Consider the following 15,980-nt stretch of genomic DNA (forward strand, 5'->3'; position numbering starts at 1 on the left):
CAAATTGCTTCAAGAAGAGTGAAGCTGAATGTCATACATGTCATATGAAGGTATTTTTAAGCAGCTATAGCTACTGTCTTAACACCTTGCATGCTGTTTTGTAACACTTTCAAGCCTAGCTTGCTTGACATACACTTCAAGTGAAACAGAAGCCTGGAAGTTCATTAAAAGCCCTTCTGATGAATAGCATATACAAAATAAAATAAAGAAATTACAGAACTTCAAAATGGTGTATCTATTCAGGTATGTTGAAAATGTAACTGAAAATATTTTGTTGTAATATTGAGAGTACAACTGTACAACAGAACATCCAAGTAAGTAAGTTTATGTTGCTGCATATACACTGCTCTAGTGCCTGAGCTAAATTGATTATTTCTTCCTATGGTGGCTTTACTTACACCTATCCAATGTTAAGAATCTGGCCTTAAAAACAGCAAACAAAATGGATTAATAGATCATTACCTGTAGACATCTGCCTTATTGTCAAACCAATCAGACAGAACTCGGAACGTAAATAAAGGAAAACGATGATGAAGAACGTGAAAGCCCACGTTTTCAAAAGTGTAATTTGTTAGATTCACCTAGAAAAACACAGTGGACATGTCAAGATGCATGATGGCTTTCATAATTGAAAAATCTCAGCTTTTCAAAAACTGCATGAACTAAGTTTATTAACTTTCTATTAGCATTTTGTTTAAAAAGCTAGTATTTATTCTTTGAAATCCCTAACAATTTACAAGTCAGGAAAAAACATCCCTTATCAATTGAAAAGAATATGCAGAATTAAGCAGCTCATAAAGATCAGGTCTGAACTTGGTCAGAACAAGATTTGTAAAGACTGGGCTATTTGAATATTAAATGGAAAGTTGTAAATGCAACAAAAAAAAAGAAAAAAAAAAAGAGTAAATCTGACAGATTAAAGTATGTTCAAGTATTTGATGTGGTAGAAGTGCCATGCTGGACAAAATGCTAAAACAAGTAAGTTCTCAAAACCCTCACAAACCACAAATCAGTGGAAAGGAGTATCAGTAAGAAACATTACTTTAAAACAAAAGCTTTAACACTTTACAGTTTAGAGATACAGAAAATGCATTCTCAAAAACTGCAAACTACTCTATTTGAAAAGGTGTATAAAGAAAAAAAAATCTAGAAGTTACATGCAACTTTTCAACAAAGTCTGCAATAATTAGCAAACCCAGTAAGTCAAAACATTAACCTTTTAAAAAATTTACCTCATGTCTCATCATTCTCCAAACATTCAAGACAATTCGCCCAACAACATTTATTTCACTCATTGTATCTGCTCCATATTCATCCAGCTCAGTAGCAAATCTGTTCTCTTTCTTTTCATCTAAAGACATTAAAGGAGACTTTATTAAGACAAGTTAAAAGACAGTCAAGACCAGATCAAGCCATCTCTCTTCCAATTTGTGCTCTCTAGAAAAATAAGAATTTATAAAGATTGCTGCTGATTCCACAAAATTATTTAGTTACCAGTCATCCATATAATCTCTAAATAAAACTCCCTCAGGTTTTTCTGCTCTTGCCCTTTGCAGCAAACATGGACTTTGGCTTCACTGAAACAGTGTCCAAGGCAATGTATTCTCCATTGTGAATACATTGGTTATGCAATGCTGAATGTTATTTGAGAGTCAGATGCAGGCAGGCAGGCAGGCAGATAGATAGATAGATAGATAGATAGATAGATAGATAGATAGATAGATTTCCGCCCTAAGGAGTTCATAACTCAAGGCTTTACTTGCAATGATCTTACACAGTCTGAACCAGATCATAGGAGAGAAAATTCAGTTTCTTTCATACAGTAAAAGCAAACCCACTGCAGTGGGAGCAGGTAGACCTAAGTTCTGGATAGCACAAGGAGAAGGAAAAAAGAAGGAACTGATGCAGAAGCAGTACTCTAAATCTTTCTGTGAGACAGCAGTGACTGAAGTGGAGAAATACATCTTGCTATCCTTTATTTTTGTCATGCTTTGGAACACTACAGCACAGACAGTCTTTTTGGTATACATTTCTTTAAATTATTTTTTCAGTCATTACAAGTCTACAGTTTTGGTGTTTTTTCAAGAGTTTACACAGAATTTTTTAAAATGTACCACACAGACCAAAATCCATTATGAAAACATACTGATCATCAGTCTTCTTATTAGTTTAATGGGAGAGAAATCACTTCAAGGCAATTTCCCCACAATTCTAAATCCATACCCATTTTTTAACTGCTGGTTGCTTTGTATTCTGCCACCACTCATTTATCAGGTACAGCACAGCCTGTGCAGTACCCTGCTAATAAAAAGTGGAGCATTTTGGACAGAGTGTGTAGAAGTGTGGATGCACACTGCTTTGCCATAATGATCAGAACTGAACAATTAGATCCTCAGACAGCCATGAAGCACATTTACCCTTGATGAAAGAAGTAAAAATTGCCTGAAATGCTGCAGAAGTGCTCTGAAACAACATAACACAGACTAATTTTGTATGTTGATCTTCAAATGTGTGCCATATCAATTAAAATATGGTTAAGAAAACCTATTTGTCATTTACTGACCTTATCAGTAAATCACAGATTCTTGACCAAATTTAGCAAACCTTCCATCAAAATGCACACTATATTTTTAACCTCCTTATTGTTTCAGATTTTTAAGGAGGAAAACCAGCAATTTCTCTTTCTGTGTTTGGATGGAAAAAATGCTCCCCCTCAAGAAGCAACATTTTTTCTTCTGCTTTTCTTCATTTCCACATTCTGGATCTCCTGTGAAGGAGAGGAACTTGTATTTCTTCCCCCTCTATAATTTTTGTTTTTTAATTGGAAGCAGAAACTATCGGTTAGTTCTGCTTTCTGCAGTGTCATCCCAGTTCTCTTTTGACTCGTTTAGAAGATCTCCTATATTAGGTTTGCTTCATATCTTGCTGGTAAAAAACAGGAAGCAAAGTATACTGTGACCACAAGAGAGACCCACCACCTGATGAACTCTGCCTGTGATGAAAACCTTCATTAAACCTTCATTAAACCTTCATTACTTTACAAGTGGTGTGGGATATGTATCACTAGAACCATGTATGCCTCTTTGGGAACTATGCTGGTAAGAAACAGAATAGGACATTCCTCCTATCTTTCAAGTGCGTGAGACAACATAAAAAGAAGTTTCCTCTCCTCTTATCCACTCCCTAACTTTCAGCTGTGATGCAAAGGAGGAAACAGGAGGCCACAGTGCATACACAAAAAATGGCACCATGCACAGGCACAACACACAGTTCTCTTGAGATGTGTCCTATGGCTTATGAACAGTTGACTTGTAAATGGCAGAGGCAGCACCAGACTCAGCCAATAAAGCAAAACCCGAGAGAAGTCTCCAGCTTTCTTTTTGTTAAGCTGAGATCACAGGAAAGAAAGAAGTCCCTTCTGTCTTTATTTCAGTAGGAGGAAAGAGAAGCATACTTCTTGAAGGAGCACTACCTGTTCTAAAGATACAGCATGAGAAGAAGGGAGGGAAATACGAAGCATAGGGGTTTGAAGAGGAAAACAGATGGGGTCAAAACCTTGGACAAGGAGGCCACAAAGCAACAGAGACAACAACGTGCATGTACATGGTGATGCATGCAAGCCCACATTTATGGCATGCCATTTCTGGGAAGAGCTCATAATTTTCTCATCTTTCTGCTGTAATTCTGTCAAAAAAAACCAAAACAAAACCCCACCTTAAAATAACACTGGTTCTTAGAACCATTTGTAAGTGTTATGTATTCCACTTCTGAGTGCACATCTACCAGCTGGCACAGGAGTATCTGCACTACAAACATTAGTGCTGTACAGATAGTGCTTATGCTTTGCATGCTCACTTGAACTTCATGTACAAAAATGTTAAGGGCTATAATCCTGATTTCCTTCACTAGAATTGAAACCCATGTTGTGTGGGACTTCATAGTTGTAGGGAAGGAAGCCTGACTGTGAAATACATGGGGACTCTACCACATTAGGAACCATAAAGTTCCCTTTCTTCTTTGAGGACCCATTCATATGTATCCCAAAATCAGTAACCTGAGGAAGAGCTTATGTCAGGATGATGACATATTAACATATTAACAACTTTGCTGATCTAATTGCTTGGTTCTGCATCAACTACAGTGCAGACAGAGCTGTCCTGCAAGACATGAACTGTGACTCAGCCTTTGAGAACAAGAGCAGAGGCACCTGTCCCAAAGTGAAGAGATTGTTCAACCATACTTCTACAGTAGAGCAGTAAATCTTTGTGATCTTTGGAGGTTTTAAGAAACTTTTGACTACAACACTTACTGTTCCTCTTACCACAGACATTGCAAATCTTCAGATGCAAAGGTCAAAAATTTTTCTGTACATCCTTCAGTACCTATGACGACTGTACCCAGAGGCATTATTTTCTAACTAGTGTACTATCTCAATTTGAGCCATCAGGGAAATTGAGTAACAAGGTCCATGCAATCCATTATTAATCCTGAAGAATAAATTTGAGAGCTTTGTGCTGAAGAAATAAACTTATGAGCATTGATGGCCTATTTATATTTAAAGTATCATGTGATCCTGTTTTCATATATGAAGTATTTAAAAATTCACCAAAGTTCAATTGCCAACAACTTTCAGCTGAAGACTCAAATTTTTTTCTTGTGTTTTCTTGTTTCTGGGCGGACTCTATAACTCAGTTCTTTTCCAAACATGTCACAAGTATTGAAAGCATCAAGACTATACAAATATTCAAACCTCAAGGAAGGAGTGAGTGAACATAGTGCTCCTAAAACATATTCTCCTGGCCAGGCACACAGGATAACTACATAAAAGATGATTCCTGTGCTGGGTATCCTCAAAGATTCAAGTAGCCCAGTATCACATTCTGTCACATACTCAAAGGCAGATGCTTCAGGATGGGGGGTAGCAGTTATTGATACTCCCCTTATAACTCTTCCAGCTTCTAAACATTTGCAGCTTCCTGGACCAGACATTATTTTCACATATATCATAGATCCCAATGGATTTTTCTTGCAAGAATTTGTCTGCTTTTAAAGCAATGTACACTTTAAGCATTTGTACTATCTTGTGACAAGGAACTCAAGAGTTCAGCACTGCTGAGATTAAAAATCAAAAATCAATAAACTTCTATTCTGTAGCTGCCACTTGTTAACTTCACTTGATTTCTGGTTCTTGTATTGGAACAGACCACGAAAACTAAATCTCTACTTCCCTTTATATCCCTCAATATTTCATAGGCTTTTACCTTTCCTACACTATTTTGTCTCTTCTGGAATCCCAAATTACTAAATTACTATACACATTTGGATTGTCCTTCTCATCTTTGCCAGCTCCCCTATATCCACTTTAATGGGGGGGAAAGTTATGAGGAGGCTATAACTTCAGTATTTGAGCTACATGCACACTATGGAGTTTTACATTTACAGTCATTGCTTTGTATTTTCCTTGCTCCATAATTCCTAACACTTGCTTTTGCAAAACAACAGGCTCAAGTTTTTAATAGAATGGCCACAGTAATGGACTTCTTATTTCATAGTGATTTAAGTTCTGTACAGATCTTTGGCAAGAGCCCTGGGAAAAACAGCTTTTTCAACTGTTTTGATTTTTAACATCTCCCTCATCCACATCACCTTGATGACTGCGAAGAGCTACAACAAATTTTTGAGACAGTTTTCCGTTTTACAAAGTCATCCTGACTCTTCTCAGGTGTGACAGCACATTTATTTAGCTGTTCACTGACTCCATTCTTCAGAATGATGGCTTCTATTGATTGGCTAAGTAGAAACACTAGGGTTACCATTCTCATCAAGTTTTCTTGCCAATCTAAACAGACATTTTTTCCAAATGCATCAGGAAAGCATCAGCATTTGGGCCCAATAAAATATGCCCAAAGTACAAGAATGGTCATTAAAAGTGAGAATTTTATTACAAAGCTGCTGTCCAGGACAATTGCTGCTCAGGAGCAGTTTTATGTTCTTGTATTCCAGCCAGAGAAACCACAAATGATAGTTACGGTAGGTACTCTGAATGACTGGAGCCAAGGAAAGCAAAAGAAGGTTTGGTAGCAGAAGCACCTCCAAGAACTGAAAATTTAACACACAACTACAGAATATAAGTCTGGGTTCATGAATACAAGAGACACACAGAAGTGGAATATGCCAGGAATTTGAAAATTCAGAAAACACCAGAATCTCAGTGTTACTTCTAATTTTTTTTGAGGGGTGTGTATCATTATACTATTAACAACATAGGAGCAAGAATAAAAAAGAAAGGATCTATCTGAAGAAATACTCTACATTTATTTTTTAAATTTGTTCATAGATTTCAACTTGCTTCCACTGGAACTAAACTGAAGCTCTAAACAAATAACTTACCTGGCACACGAGAAATCATCTGGCATAAATCAACATTCAGTGCCGCAGCCCTCTGTAAGAGATAACCCCAGGAATGCATCTGGACTTCATAGCCTAGCAAAATGTCTGGGTCATATCTAGAGAGGTAGGGGGAAAAGAAAAGATGAGTTTCATATAATTTACAAAAATATTTTCCACGAACAAAGTATAAACAGGATTGCATTCAAATTATGTTGAGTTTAAAAAAGACGCAGTCACAATCGGTTTCTATGAAAGCAGCATCTGGACTAGGAGACAATATTTAAAACAGGCAATCTCTTAGGACTTTTAACAACATTCAACGACAAAAATATTTAGAAAGAATATTTTCACTGGAATTTTTTTTACATACTTTTAACTATTATGTCAGTCTTTACAGACAAAGAACAAAACTGAGGTCTCATCAGGTTTTATTAATGGCATCAGGATGTATCAAGCATAAACTGAAATGTAGTCACTGGCACAAGACAGATGTGCAGTGAAATATAGCCATGCCTATGGAACAGAATTTGCCAGTATTAACTGGAATGTTTACAGATAATGTGTCAGTGTAACTTTGAGTAATCAGAGCGAACTTCAGGCTCTAAATGATGAAACTTTTTTGGAAGTTACAATTTGTAGTTGAGTGAGAGTTGTCTAAACTGAAACAGAGAAAAGCAACCATATCTACCAGTTATCTTTAGATACCTCTTTATTTAAGATAACCTTCCTTCTAGAAGGCACACAAGAAAAACTAATTTTATGCTGTATCTCTTTCCAGCTGGAAAACCTGAAGGAAAGTCAGAATTGACTTAAGACACAACCACTTCCAATAAGGCTCAGAGCAGAGCTCACTAGACAGAAAGATAAACAATGTGGCTTTAAAGACAAAGCACAGGTAGGAGTTAGCTCAAAGGAGCCAGCATCACCTAACTTTTGAGTAGGCACTATCAAAGCCAGAAGTCATGATCTGGTGACTTGCTCAATAGCCTTAGAAAGATTTTGTTGGGCTGGGCAGAAAGAGACCAGACAAAGTAACATGAGATATCTGTTATTTTTATAGCAAAAAAAAAAAAAAAAGAAGGGAACCTTCACTGGGATAAATAGCTGCTTCTTGGTTAGACTAAATGACCTTTAGTGTATTTTCCAACCTTGATGATTCTGTGATTCTTTCAATGCAGCTAAAAGGTTTTGAGTTCCAGCAGGCAGCATTCAATACAACTGAATGACATCAGGGCAGCTGTCAGGAGGTAGAGGATGGAAGAGAGGCTGAGGATCTTGTACCATAGTCTATGCTCAACCTTACCACAGCATGTAGACCTTGGTTTATGGAAGGGAGTAGGCAGGAGCCTTGGATTTTGAACAGGAACTCTGAACTCCTTACATCCATAAACACATCAAAAAAATACAAACATTTCCTGACTGTTGAGTACAGAACATCCTTTCCCTGAATACTGAGTTGTATCACACACATTACAAATGAAACTTCAGACTTTATCAGGGAAGTGTCTTCCTTGCTTATGTGTCCTAGCCAAAGGCAATGACAACTCTTTTTGAAGATACTAATTACACTGAGAATAGCTCAAAAAAAGAGCTCCACACTTCTGCCATGGACACTAACCTTGTGAAAAATAGCTGAATGCTGGTACTCAGCATGGCTCTCTTTATTACAATTTGGGCTTTTGCACCTGCCAGAGGTTGCAAAAATCACCTTTATTACCTACTTCTACTTGTGAGGGAATGGTTTTGATACAATTTTTGCCTAAAGCATGGGATTCTAAAGTAAGTTTTTGATTTCTACCATTCTACAGAAAAAAAAAAAAAAAAGAAAGAACTAGTACTTTGAATTTGCAGGATATTTTGCTATCTTCTGTTCACATAGAAAGAATCATTATTTGGTTTTGGATGTGGCAATGATCATCAGGACTGGACGCAGTAAATTTACTCAATATGGAACCCTATTCCACCAATGGTACAACCCCAAAGATACTTGGAACAATTTATGGACAAATGACTCAAGCGAGCCTGTAGTTCATTCCAGCAGCTGAATCAGTGTCAAAAAGAGTTATGACTGCTTGCTGCTCTGCGCAACATATAATGATTGTGAAATGATGTTCCAAAATTATTAACAGTTTCATTTCAGCTTTGAAATAAAACAGAATTATGCCATGTTTTAGAATAAACACTATAAAACTTAACATATTTTCAAATTAATTCTTGTAACTAAACTATCATGGTCCTAGCATATTGCAAAACAGTACTGATTAATTAAAATGAGGGAAGTAGTCATTCATTATCATATTTGAAAACTGGCATCACATAATTCAAAATGGAAAATACTTGTAGACTTTACACAGGACAAGGCATTATACAGATGGGTTCCATGATAGATGCAAATGTCAATCAGAAACTCGTGTAGAGCTACTTAAGTGGTACATAAAGCAATATTCATTATGCCAGAAATTTGCTTTCTCTTATAAGCCTGTTCTGAACAGAAACAAGAACTGTTTGGAAGCAGCAAGTTGGTGAAGTTTGTCCTTCACCATCTGATAAAGGAGAATTGCTTTGGGTTTTAACTTGCCTTTGGGTATTAACTTAAACCTGCCCAAGCAGGTTTAACCTTTCTCACTTCCTACTTAATAAAAAAATTGTGGGCTATTATAATACTACTGCAACTCAATGTATTTAATCAGTTCTGGAGGCAATCTTTCCATTACCTTTTAACCTAATGAACAAAATGACCTCTGCAATCTATCTGCATATAATCTCAAGAACTGTTTCTCTAGTTCTTTCAGTGAAAGTGTTTTTATAAGACAAGACATAAAAACCTTTTAGTTTATGATATTTTCAGATATATCCTTTTGCCTATATAAACTAATTGTATCTAATTTAAGTATCACATATCTTCACACAATTTTATGTGTATCCACATATAGATTGGAAAGCTTATTAATCAAAAGACTTATAAAAAAGCAGTGCGCTAGTTTTTAACTCAGTCTTGCTTGTCCAGGCCATCAGGGATTACTTGTAATTGCACATTACTGAGTTACAGGCTATCACTTTACAGCACATTACTTTGCTTTTCCATCCCAGCTAGACACCACCCATGTATTAAGGGTAGTGTCCAATTTCAGCTAATTTTGGCATCTTGAGTTTTCTAAACTGGTCTCCAGTGTCACTGAACAAAAAGGCCTCTTTGGGTGAATATTTTTTTGTATTTTAGCCACCTCTTGCAGACCAAGATCCTGCCCTGTTTAACTTTCTTGGTAATGAGGATAGCTAATTAGACACTGACAGTGAAGTACAGATGTTTAAGTTTCAGTCAGATGACTTATATAAAGCTATCTAAATGGAAAATCAAGAGTGCCTAGTAAATGGTGAGATTAAATCTTACTGTAAATTCCCTGCAATCACAGTCCTTTAATGTCAGTTGGTCCATATTTAAAACTTGAATCCAAGTGGTATCCTTCTAAAAGCATGAAAACCAATAAATGTACTCCTGGCAACAGTTACTCAGATACTGCAGTAAGTTACACATATATGCATTTTGTATGTATATCTGTATGCATTCACAAGTGTATCTCTGAATTACCCCTGAAGGAAAAAAAAGGTAAGATTAAAATGAAGAATTCCTTTCTACTGAGTAACACCTGACCTCCTGAACTACATATGCATAAGATCTACCTTTTACAATAGGTTTAACAGACCTATCAAATTTCTTGCACCTAGTAAGAGACACTGCTGTTTCTTGCTTCTAATTTGCTTGCTGATGAACTGTGTCCCAATTTATGCAGCAGAAATGCCCTCTCCTGCAGCCCAATTTGGTGTACCAGTGGTGCCAATGAATCAGTATGACATCTGCTGAGATCTCCTGTGGTATAATATTTGCTATTAGAAAAGATGTCTGGAGCTAAAAGAGTAGATTATTCCACATGGGAAAATGAACAGGCAAACCCTAAGTTTAGCTGATGTCAGCTTAGCTGAAGTGTGACTCTCTCACTTTGTCTCTCTCCTTTTCATGCAATGCCACAAAGACAACAGGCTGCGAGCTAAGAGGACAAGTTTTATATGTTTAATCCTCCTGTCTCACAATTTTACAGTACTCTATGAAACTGATCTTCATCACCAGTTCAAGCTATTTTATTAGAAGAAATTGTAATGAGACCAGCTGTTACACCTGAAAAAAACTAGTAAATTGTAATACTGATACTTGAAAGCTGCTGGCTAGGAGTAACACAACAGGAATAAGAGGTGTGCTTGCCACCACATGCTCTTTTGTTAAAAGGATGGGCCCTGATACTGCTTAGCATGCTGTTGCCAGACTTTCTGCAAAGATGAAAAGCAGCATTTATGCTGGCAGGATTTAAACACAACAGCATTAACATTCAACTCATACATGCTGCAGAGAGAAGAAATGCGATTATTTTCCTTTCCAGCTAAGTCATATATGCTGCTATGACATCTCTCCCTCTTTCTTATTTGATGATTTTGTGAATGAACACTAAAACTCCCAGTTATACCTTCCCTTCTATTATGTGTCTGCTTTTCCTGACTGCTATTTTTCGTTCAGCTATGATTAAGAGAGAGAAAAAAAAAGGGGGGGGAAGTGTGTGGAAAATTATGCCAGACCTATGATACAGACAAAAGCAGTAACTGTGCATAGCAACAGAATGCTTGGTGACTCAAACACATAACTGAAATCTCTGAAAACATTTTTCCAGTTTGCCTTAGACAATAAAAATCCATAAAGTTGAAAAAGGACATTAAATACAGATTTCTACAGGAAAATGTCACTGATGAAGATGTTACTGGCCTGGAAAAAGAAGGTTAGATTAGCACATCTCTATTTTAAGAAGAAAACGTTGCAAGAGCATTTACAGAAGAAGAAATATAATGCACTGTATCCAAACAAAAAAGGTCATTAGCATTATACCTTACAAGAAAAACATTATTAAAAATATTTAAGTATTAAGCATTAACAGTTAATTAATATATATATATTATCTCCAAAATGTTTATGTAAAATCTTCCATTATACTCTGTTCATATAATTTTATCAAAAACTACTTCAATGGAGACAAGGAGATGTGGGTGTCTGGTAAGTCTCAAGTAGCAATGAATCTACTAGTCTTCTTTTCAAGCCTGCCCTGTTTTCACATCCTCTGTGTGTCAGAGAGACAGGGATTTTGCATTGTCACACGAATTCCCCTAATTTTGCTCCTCTCACACCTGCAGGAACAGCCCTTTTTTGCTATCTGGTAGCATCTGCACTTAACAAGAAATGCAACAATTTGCCTTAAAAGTGAAGGAGAGGCCCAGATATTTAATTTCTCTTTCATGGGAATCCACTGCTCCATCAGGCTTGCACATCTCTAGTTTTCCTATGTTTTAAATCCCCATGCAAACCTTCCTGTAGCATTTCCTTTCACCTCTTCCTCCCAAGTCACCTTTCCTGTGTTAGGGAAGTGTGTATGTGTTTACTTTTTTTCCTGCCTTTAAGTTCAGAGAGATGGTTCTCTTACTTCCTCAAGCAGAAAGATCCTTACATTTTTTCTCCCATCTCAGTGCAGCTGACACCTGATGGTCAACACAGGATCTATTCAAGAAAGCACTTCAGGCAGTACAACAGAATGCTTTAGGACAGCAATACATGCCCAGGCTCCATTTCAAGAAAAAAAAAAATCCCCTCTGACAGTTTCAGAGAGCCTACAACTTGGATGTCCCTGCTTCTAGGACATCCCCAGTGGCTGCACAGGATTAGAAGGATGCTGTCTCTCAGCTGCTTTATGCCAGTTTTGAGCTGAAGCCCTTTTTTATTTTCTGCTTTACAGAGGATAGCTTACCAAAGAAGGGAAATGCAGGTGCAGCTCCCTCTCAAAGTCTAAGACAGCTGTCAGGTTACCAAAAACCAATCTAATGATGCTTTTATTTTTTAAAATATGTACTATTTTTCTTCCCTTCCTCCTCCAAACTTGTATTGGGTTATTGTTATTGTGGCTCTTCCCTTCTGTCTGTTTCCTGACTCTCAACCCTCAACCTCAGTATTCCAATACCTTTTAAAGTTGTCTCATAGGCTTTAGTACTCACACTTGTAAGTACTTGCATTTCACAGGTAAGTCACTCTCAGTAATAATCTCCTAGAAGCAGAGGTGCTTATTCTCCTCAATATTTGGATAAATCTGTGAATTTTCAGTATTGATGAAATCACAGATCACAATTCCAGAGAAGCAATCAGTTCTTCTTCTGGTCTAGCAGAACGAACACAAGATGACTTATCTCTGTTTGCCAAGGGCTCTGAGTAAATCAGAGACAACATCTAGCAATCCATGGTATCTACTTCACGGATGCCAAGGTATTAACCATAATACCAGGTCATTCAGATCTAGCACAGCCTAAACAACCTCATAGTGAAGGTATTAACTGAATCCAACTTCAGTTCATTAATTTCAGAGAACTTTCTGGAGCAATACACATCTTCAGTGAACACAGAATAACAACTTCAGCTCTGCTACAAAAAGTTTGGAAACTTCAGTCACAAAAACCTAGTCCAAGACACTGATGAGCTATCAGTATTGCAGAAATGACAAATTTTCCATTAATAACTTTTCCTTCATCTGTATGCTGGAAAGAGTGACCAAGAATTCTCTATTTGGCTCTTCCAGAGTTTACATGTATTGATAAGAAGTTATAGAATCAACGACTATTTATTTTCAACAGCCAGGATGGAAAGAAAATAAAAGATCTAAAAAAAAAAAGAAGAAGGCTGGAACTTTAAACAAAAATGTATGTTCCACAATTTCACATATATGGAGTAAGAAGAAGAATTAGGCCAGCTACTAAGAGAATGACTAGAAATAGGAACGAGAATTCTTTAACTGGATTGTGTGACAGAATTCCTCCTGCAGCTAAGATCCTTTTTGTTCAGTGCTCCAGCAAGTTGATAAAGTCTGTTCCTGATATTGACAATCTAGAGTGAATAGACAGTCTGTCATTCATTATGCCAGGAATCTGGAATCTCAGTCTTCCACCCTTCCCTCCAACAGCCCAAGAGGGCAAGAAAATGAACCAAAAGCAGGCTGCAGTCATGATGGGCATGCTGTTCACTCACAAGAGCCTATTATTGTCCAGCCAAATGCATGAATCAGAATATAAGATACTGATGCAATTCTCAGCTTGAAAATTAAGGTGATTTTGAGTGTTTCTCCATGAAGTTAAAGCAGTAATGTTTCTTACATACGGCCTGATAGTTTTCTTTCTCTAATGTATCAGACCTACTATTAAGTGCATCTACCAGAACAGCCAAAGTATCCAGCTTGTGCTGGGAAAAAATAACACTAAAAACATCAACAGATCTTTTTTAAAAAATAATTACTAATTTTCATTTAAGCTCCTTGTTTGATTATTTCTCATTGAGGAAGTTTTTGCAGTCCACTACTTCTTAATTGCATAGTTTTACCATGCTTCCTCCTTCAGTTAAAGCTACTCTAGGCCTAGACACTTGTTTTGTGCTTAAGAAATACAAAACATTTACTCCAACAAAATTTCTCATTTTTTTTTTGCCCAGGCTACAGAAAATAAAGGGGCAAAAAGAGCAGCAAACTACAGATGTGGTCCAAATTTCAAAAAACATCATTTTTGAGAGTCCACCAGAAATCTGAGAGCTGAGGTGTTTAATTCTAGAGCTGGGAGGGAAGTATAGACTTAAGAAGATGACGATAGTATGTCTCTCCACTAAAAAATCTAACCTTTGCTCTTCCAGGAATACAAGTCAACTAACTCAATCTTTGTGGATGAAGTTGCTGCATCAAAAAGATATGCTAGCACACGCTACAGAAGATCTCATAAGCAGAGATTTCTCAATCAACCTGGTACATTACATCTTGAAGTACACCAAAATAGCATGATTTTTTTCATTTTGTAATGCCTTCAGTATGCACAGATATAGAAGACTTCTGTTCTTCAGTGAGAAACATATATTTTAACTGCTGAGTTCTCTCTACCATATCCTTTCTGTCCTGTCACTTATTAAACTTCCACACAACTGGTGGAGAATTCTTCATTTATTGTCAGCTTCTCATTCTGAGTAATTTTCCTAAGTTTGATGGAGCACTAGATTTCCAAGAAAGAGAAAAATAATATTATATTCCTTACCTGAATTTTGTCTTCTCTGAACAGGGATCTGCTGCTTTGTCAGGACCCACCCTGTGCTGGTTGCATTCAGCAACTCTTTTTGTATTCTGGCTTCATGGGGTTGGTCAAAGTCTTTCTCATCAGAGGTTTTCTGGTTGGAGAGAGAAAGAATTGCAAATGTACTCTGCCTAATTTTTTTTTCTTGCGCCTCTATTCCAGCAGGGGCGACTCAGAGTTTAGATCTGTTTATTTTCCTTGAAATTTTACAGCTTTACACCTGTCAGTAGGGTCTGGAGAGACGTCTGTGGTTCCACCTACGCACCAGACGAGAGTGCTCCTGAACAGACTTCTCAGCCTTGGTGGAGATGGGGAAAACCAGCAGTTTTTTCCTAGTTCGATGGAGCAGGGGATTTCCATTCAGAGAAGACAAAACTAATGAAGGAAACTGATTTTTCAACAAACCCTGATTTTAAACTTCAGCAGTTTCAGTACCATGCAGGTTTTTTTTTTTCTGTCTTGCCTCAGAGATCTGAGAAAACTTTTCCTGTCTGAGGGGTTTCCTATAGCTCTCAGCACTCTTAATATCTACTATTCTGAGAGTTTCAGAGAGAGATGTGTAATGAATTCTGGGGTTAACAGGAAAGTTGTATGTTAAAAAGGATTACTTATATGGCTGATAAGTTTCAAGACTGTAACTCAGCTGCTTAAGAGGATCTGAATGTTCTTGCTGTCAGAGAAAAGGAAAAGCAAAAAATATTTTTATTTGAAAGACCACCATGCTTGTCCACTCTAGAAATAAGCCTTTGAGGGATACAACAACAACAAAAAAAAAAAATCAGTATTTGAAAGACTGGCAAGGGTTGAAGGAACAAAATCTGCTGTTCCAAGCCTGAAAAATAAAAGCAGAACGTACAGATATGCTACCTTTTTACAATATTCACTACTTCCTGGAAAAGAGTTCTTTCATCAGTAGCGTAACTGACTTCTAGTCCTGTAACTCCAGATCTTGTAAGCAAGGGGGCTTGGTCTCTGCTCCCTAGAAAATAAAAGTAAAAAAACTTGTTACAATTTAGAATGAATTTCATTACTTCAGGCAACAATACTTTAGAATAAAACATACAATGGAAAAGACATATGGAACACAACTTATTTTTATCTTTAATAATTATCACAATTAATTCCATGGACTTATTTTGTTCCTCTTGGGTGGAATAATTTTTTCTTTTCACTTTGTAGAATTCTGCTATAACGGTAATCTTGCACAGATTCTCAGATAGAAACAAACTTGATTCAAGAGAAATTTCACTATTTTACATGCACAAATTCCAGCTACTAGAAAATTACTTTTAATAAGAAATATTAAATGACTATATGACAGCTCACACACTGCTTTTATGCAAAATATAATTTTAATTGCTATCTTAGAGTAGTCCTTTGCAAAATGCCTTACAGAATGAAAATAC

At 36.8% G+C, this 15,980-nt stretch overlaps 1 protein-coding gene across 2 annotated transcripts in view; it reads right to left on the bottom strand.

Annotated features, from left to right (window-relative positions):
• The window catches only part of REV3L (REV3 like, DNA directed polymerase zeta catalytic subunit), a 115,967-nt gene that overhangs the window by 18,397 nt on the left and 81,590 nt on the right, over positions 1 to 15,980 (bottom strand). For both annotated transcript variants that reach the window (XM_086876832.1, XM_086876833.1), the window contains exons 18-21: positions 15,442 to 15,553; positions 6,391 to 6,506; positions 1,233 to 1,351; positions 463 to 581 (exon numbers count right to left, since the gene is read on the bottom strand). In XM_086876832.1, the coding sequence (XP_086732958.1) occupies positions 463 to 581; positions 1,233 to 1,351; positions 6,391 to 6,506; positions 15,442 to 15,553 (466 nt within the window). The remainder of the gene's footprint in view (positions 1 to 462; positions 582 to 1,232; positions 1,352 to 6,390; positions 6,507 to 15,441; positions 15,554 to 15,980) is intronic.

This window comes from Cyanistes caeruleus, chromosome 2 (genome assembly GCF_971803275.1).
Source record: "Cyanistes caeruleus chromosome 2, bCyaCae1.hap1.1, whole genome shotgun sequence".
NCBI lineage: Eukaryota > Metazoa > Chordata > Aves > Passeriformes > Paridae > Cyanistes > Cyanistes caeruleus.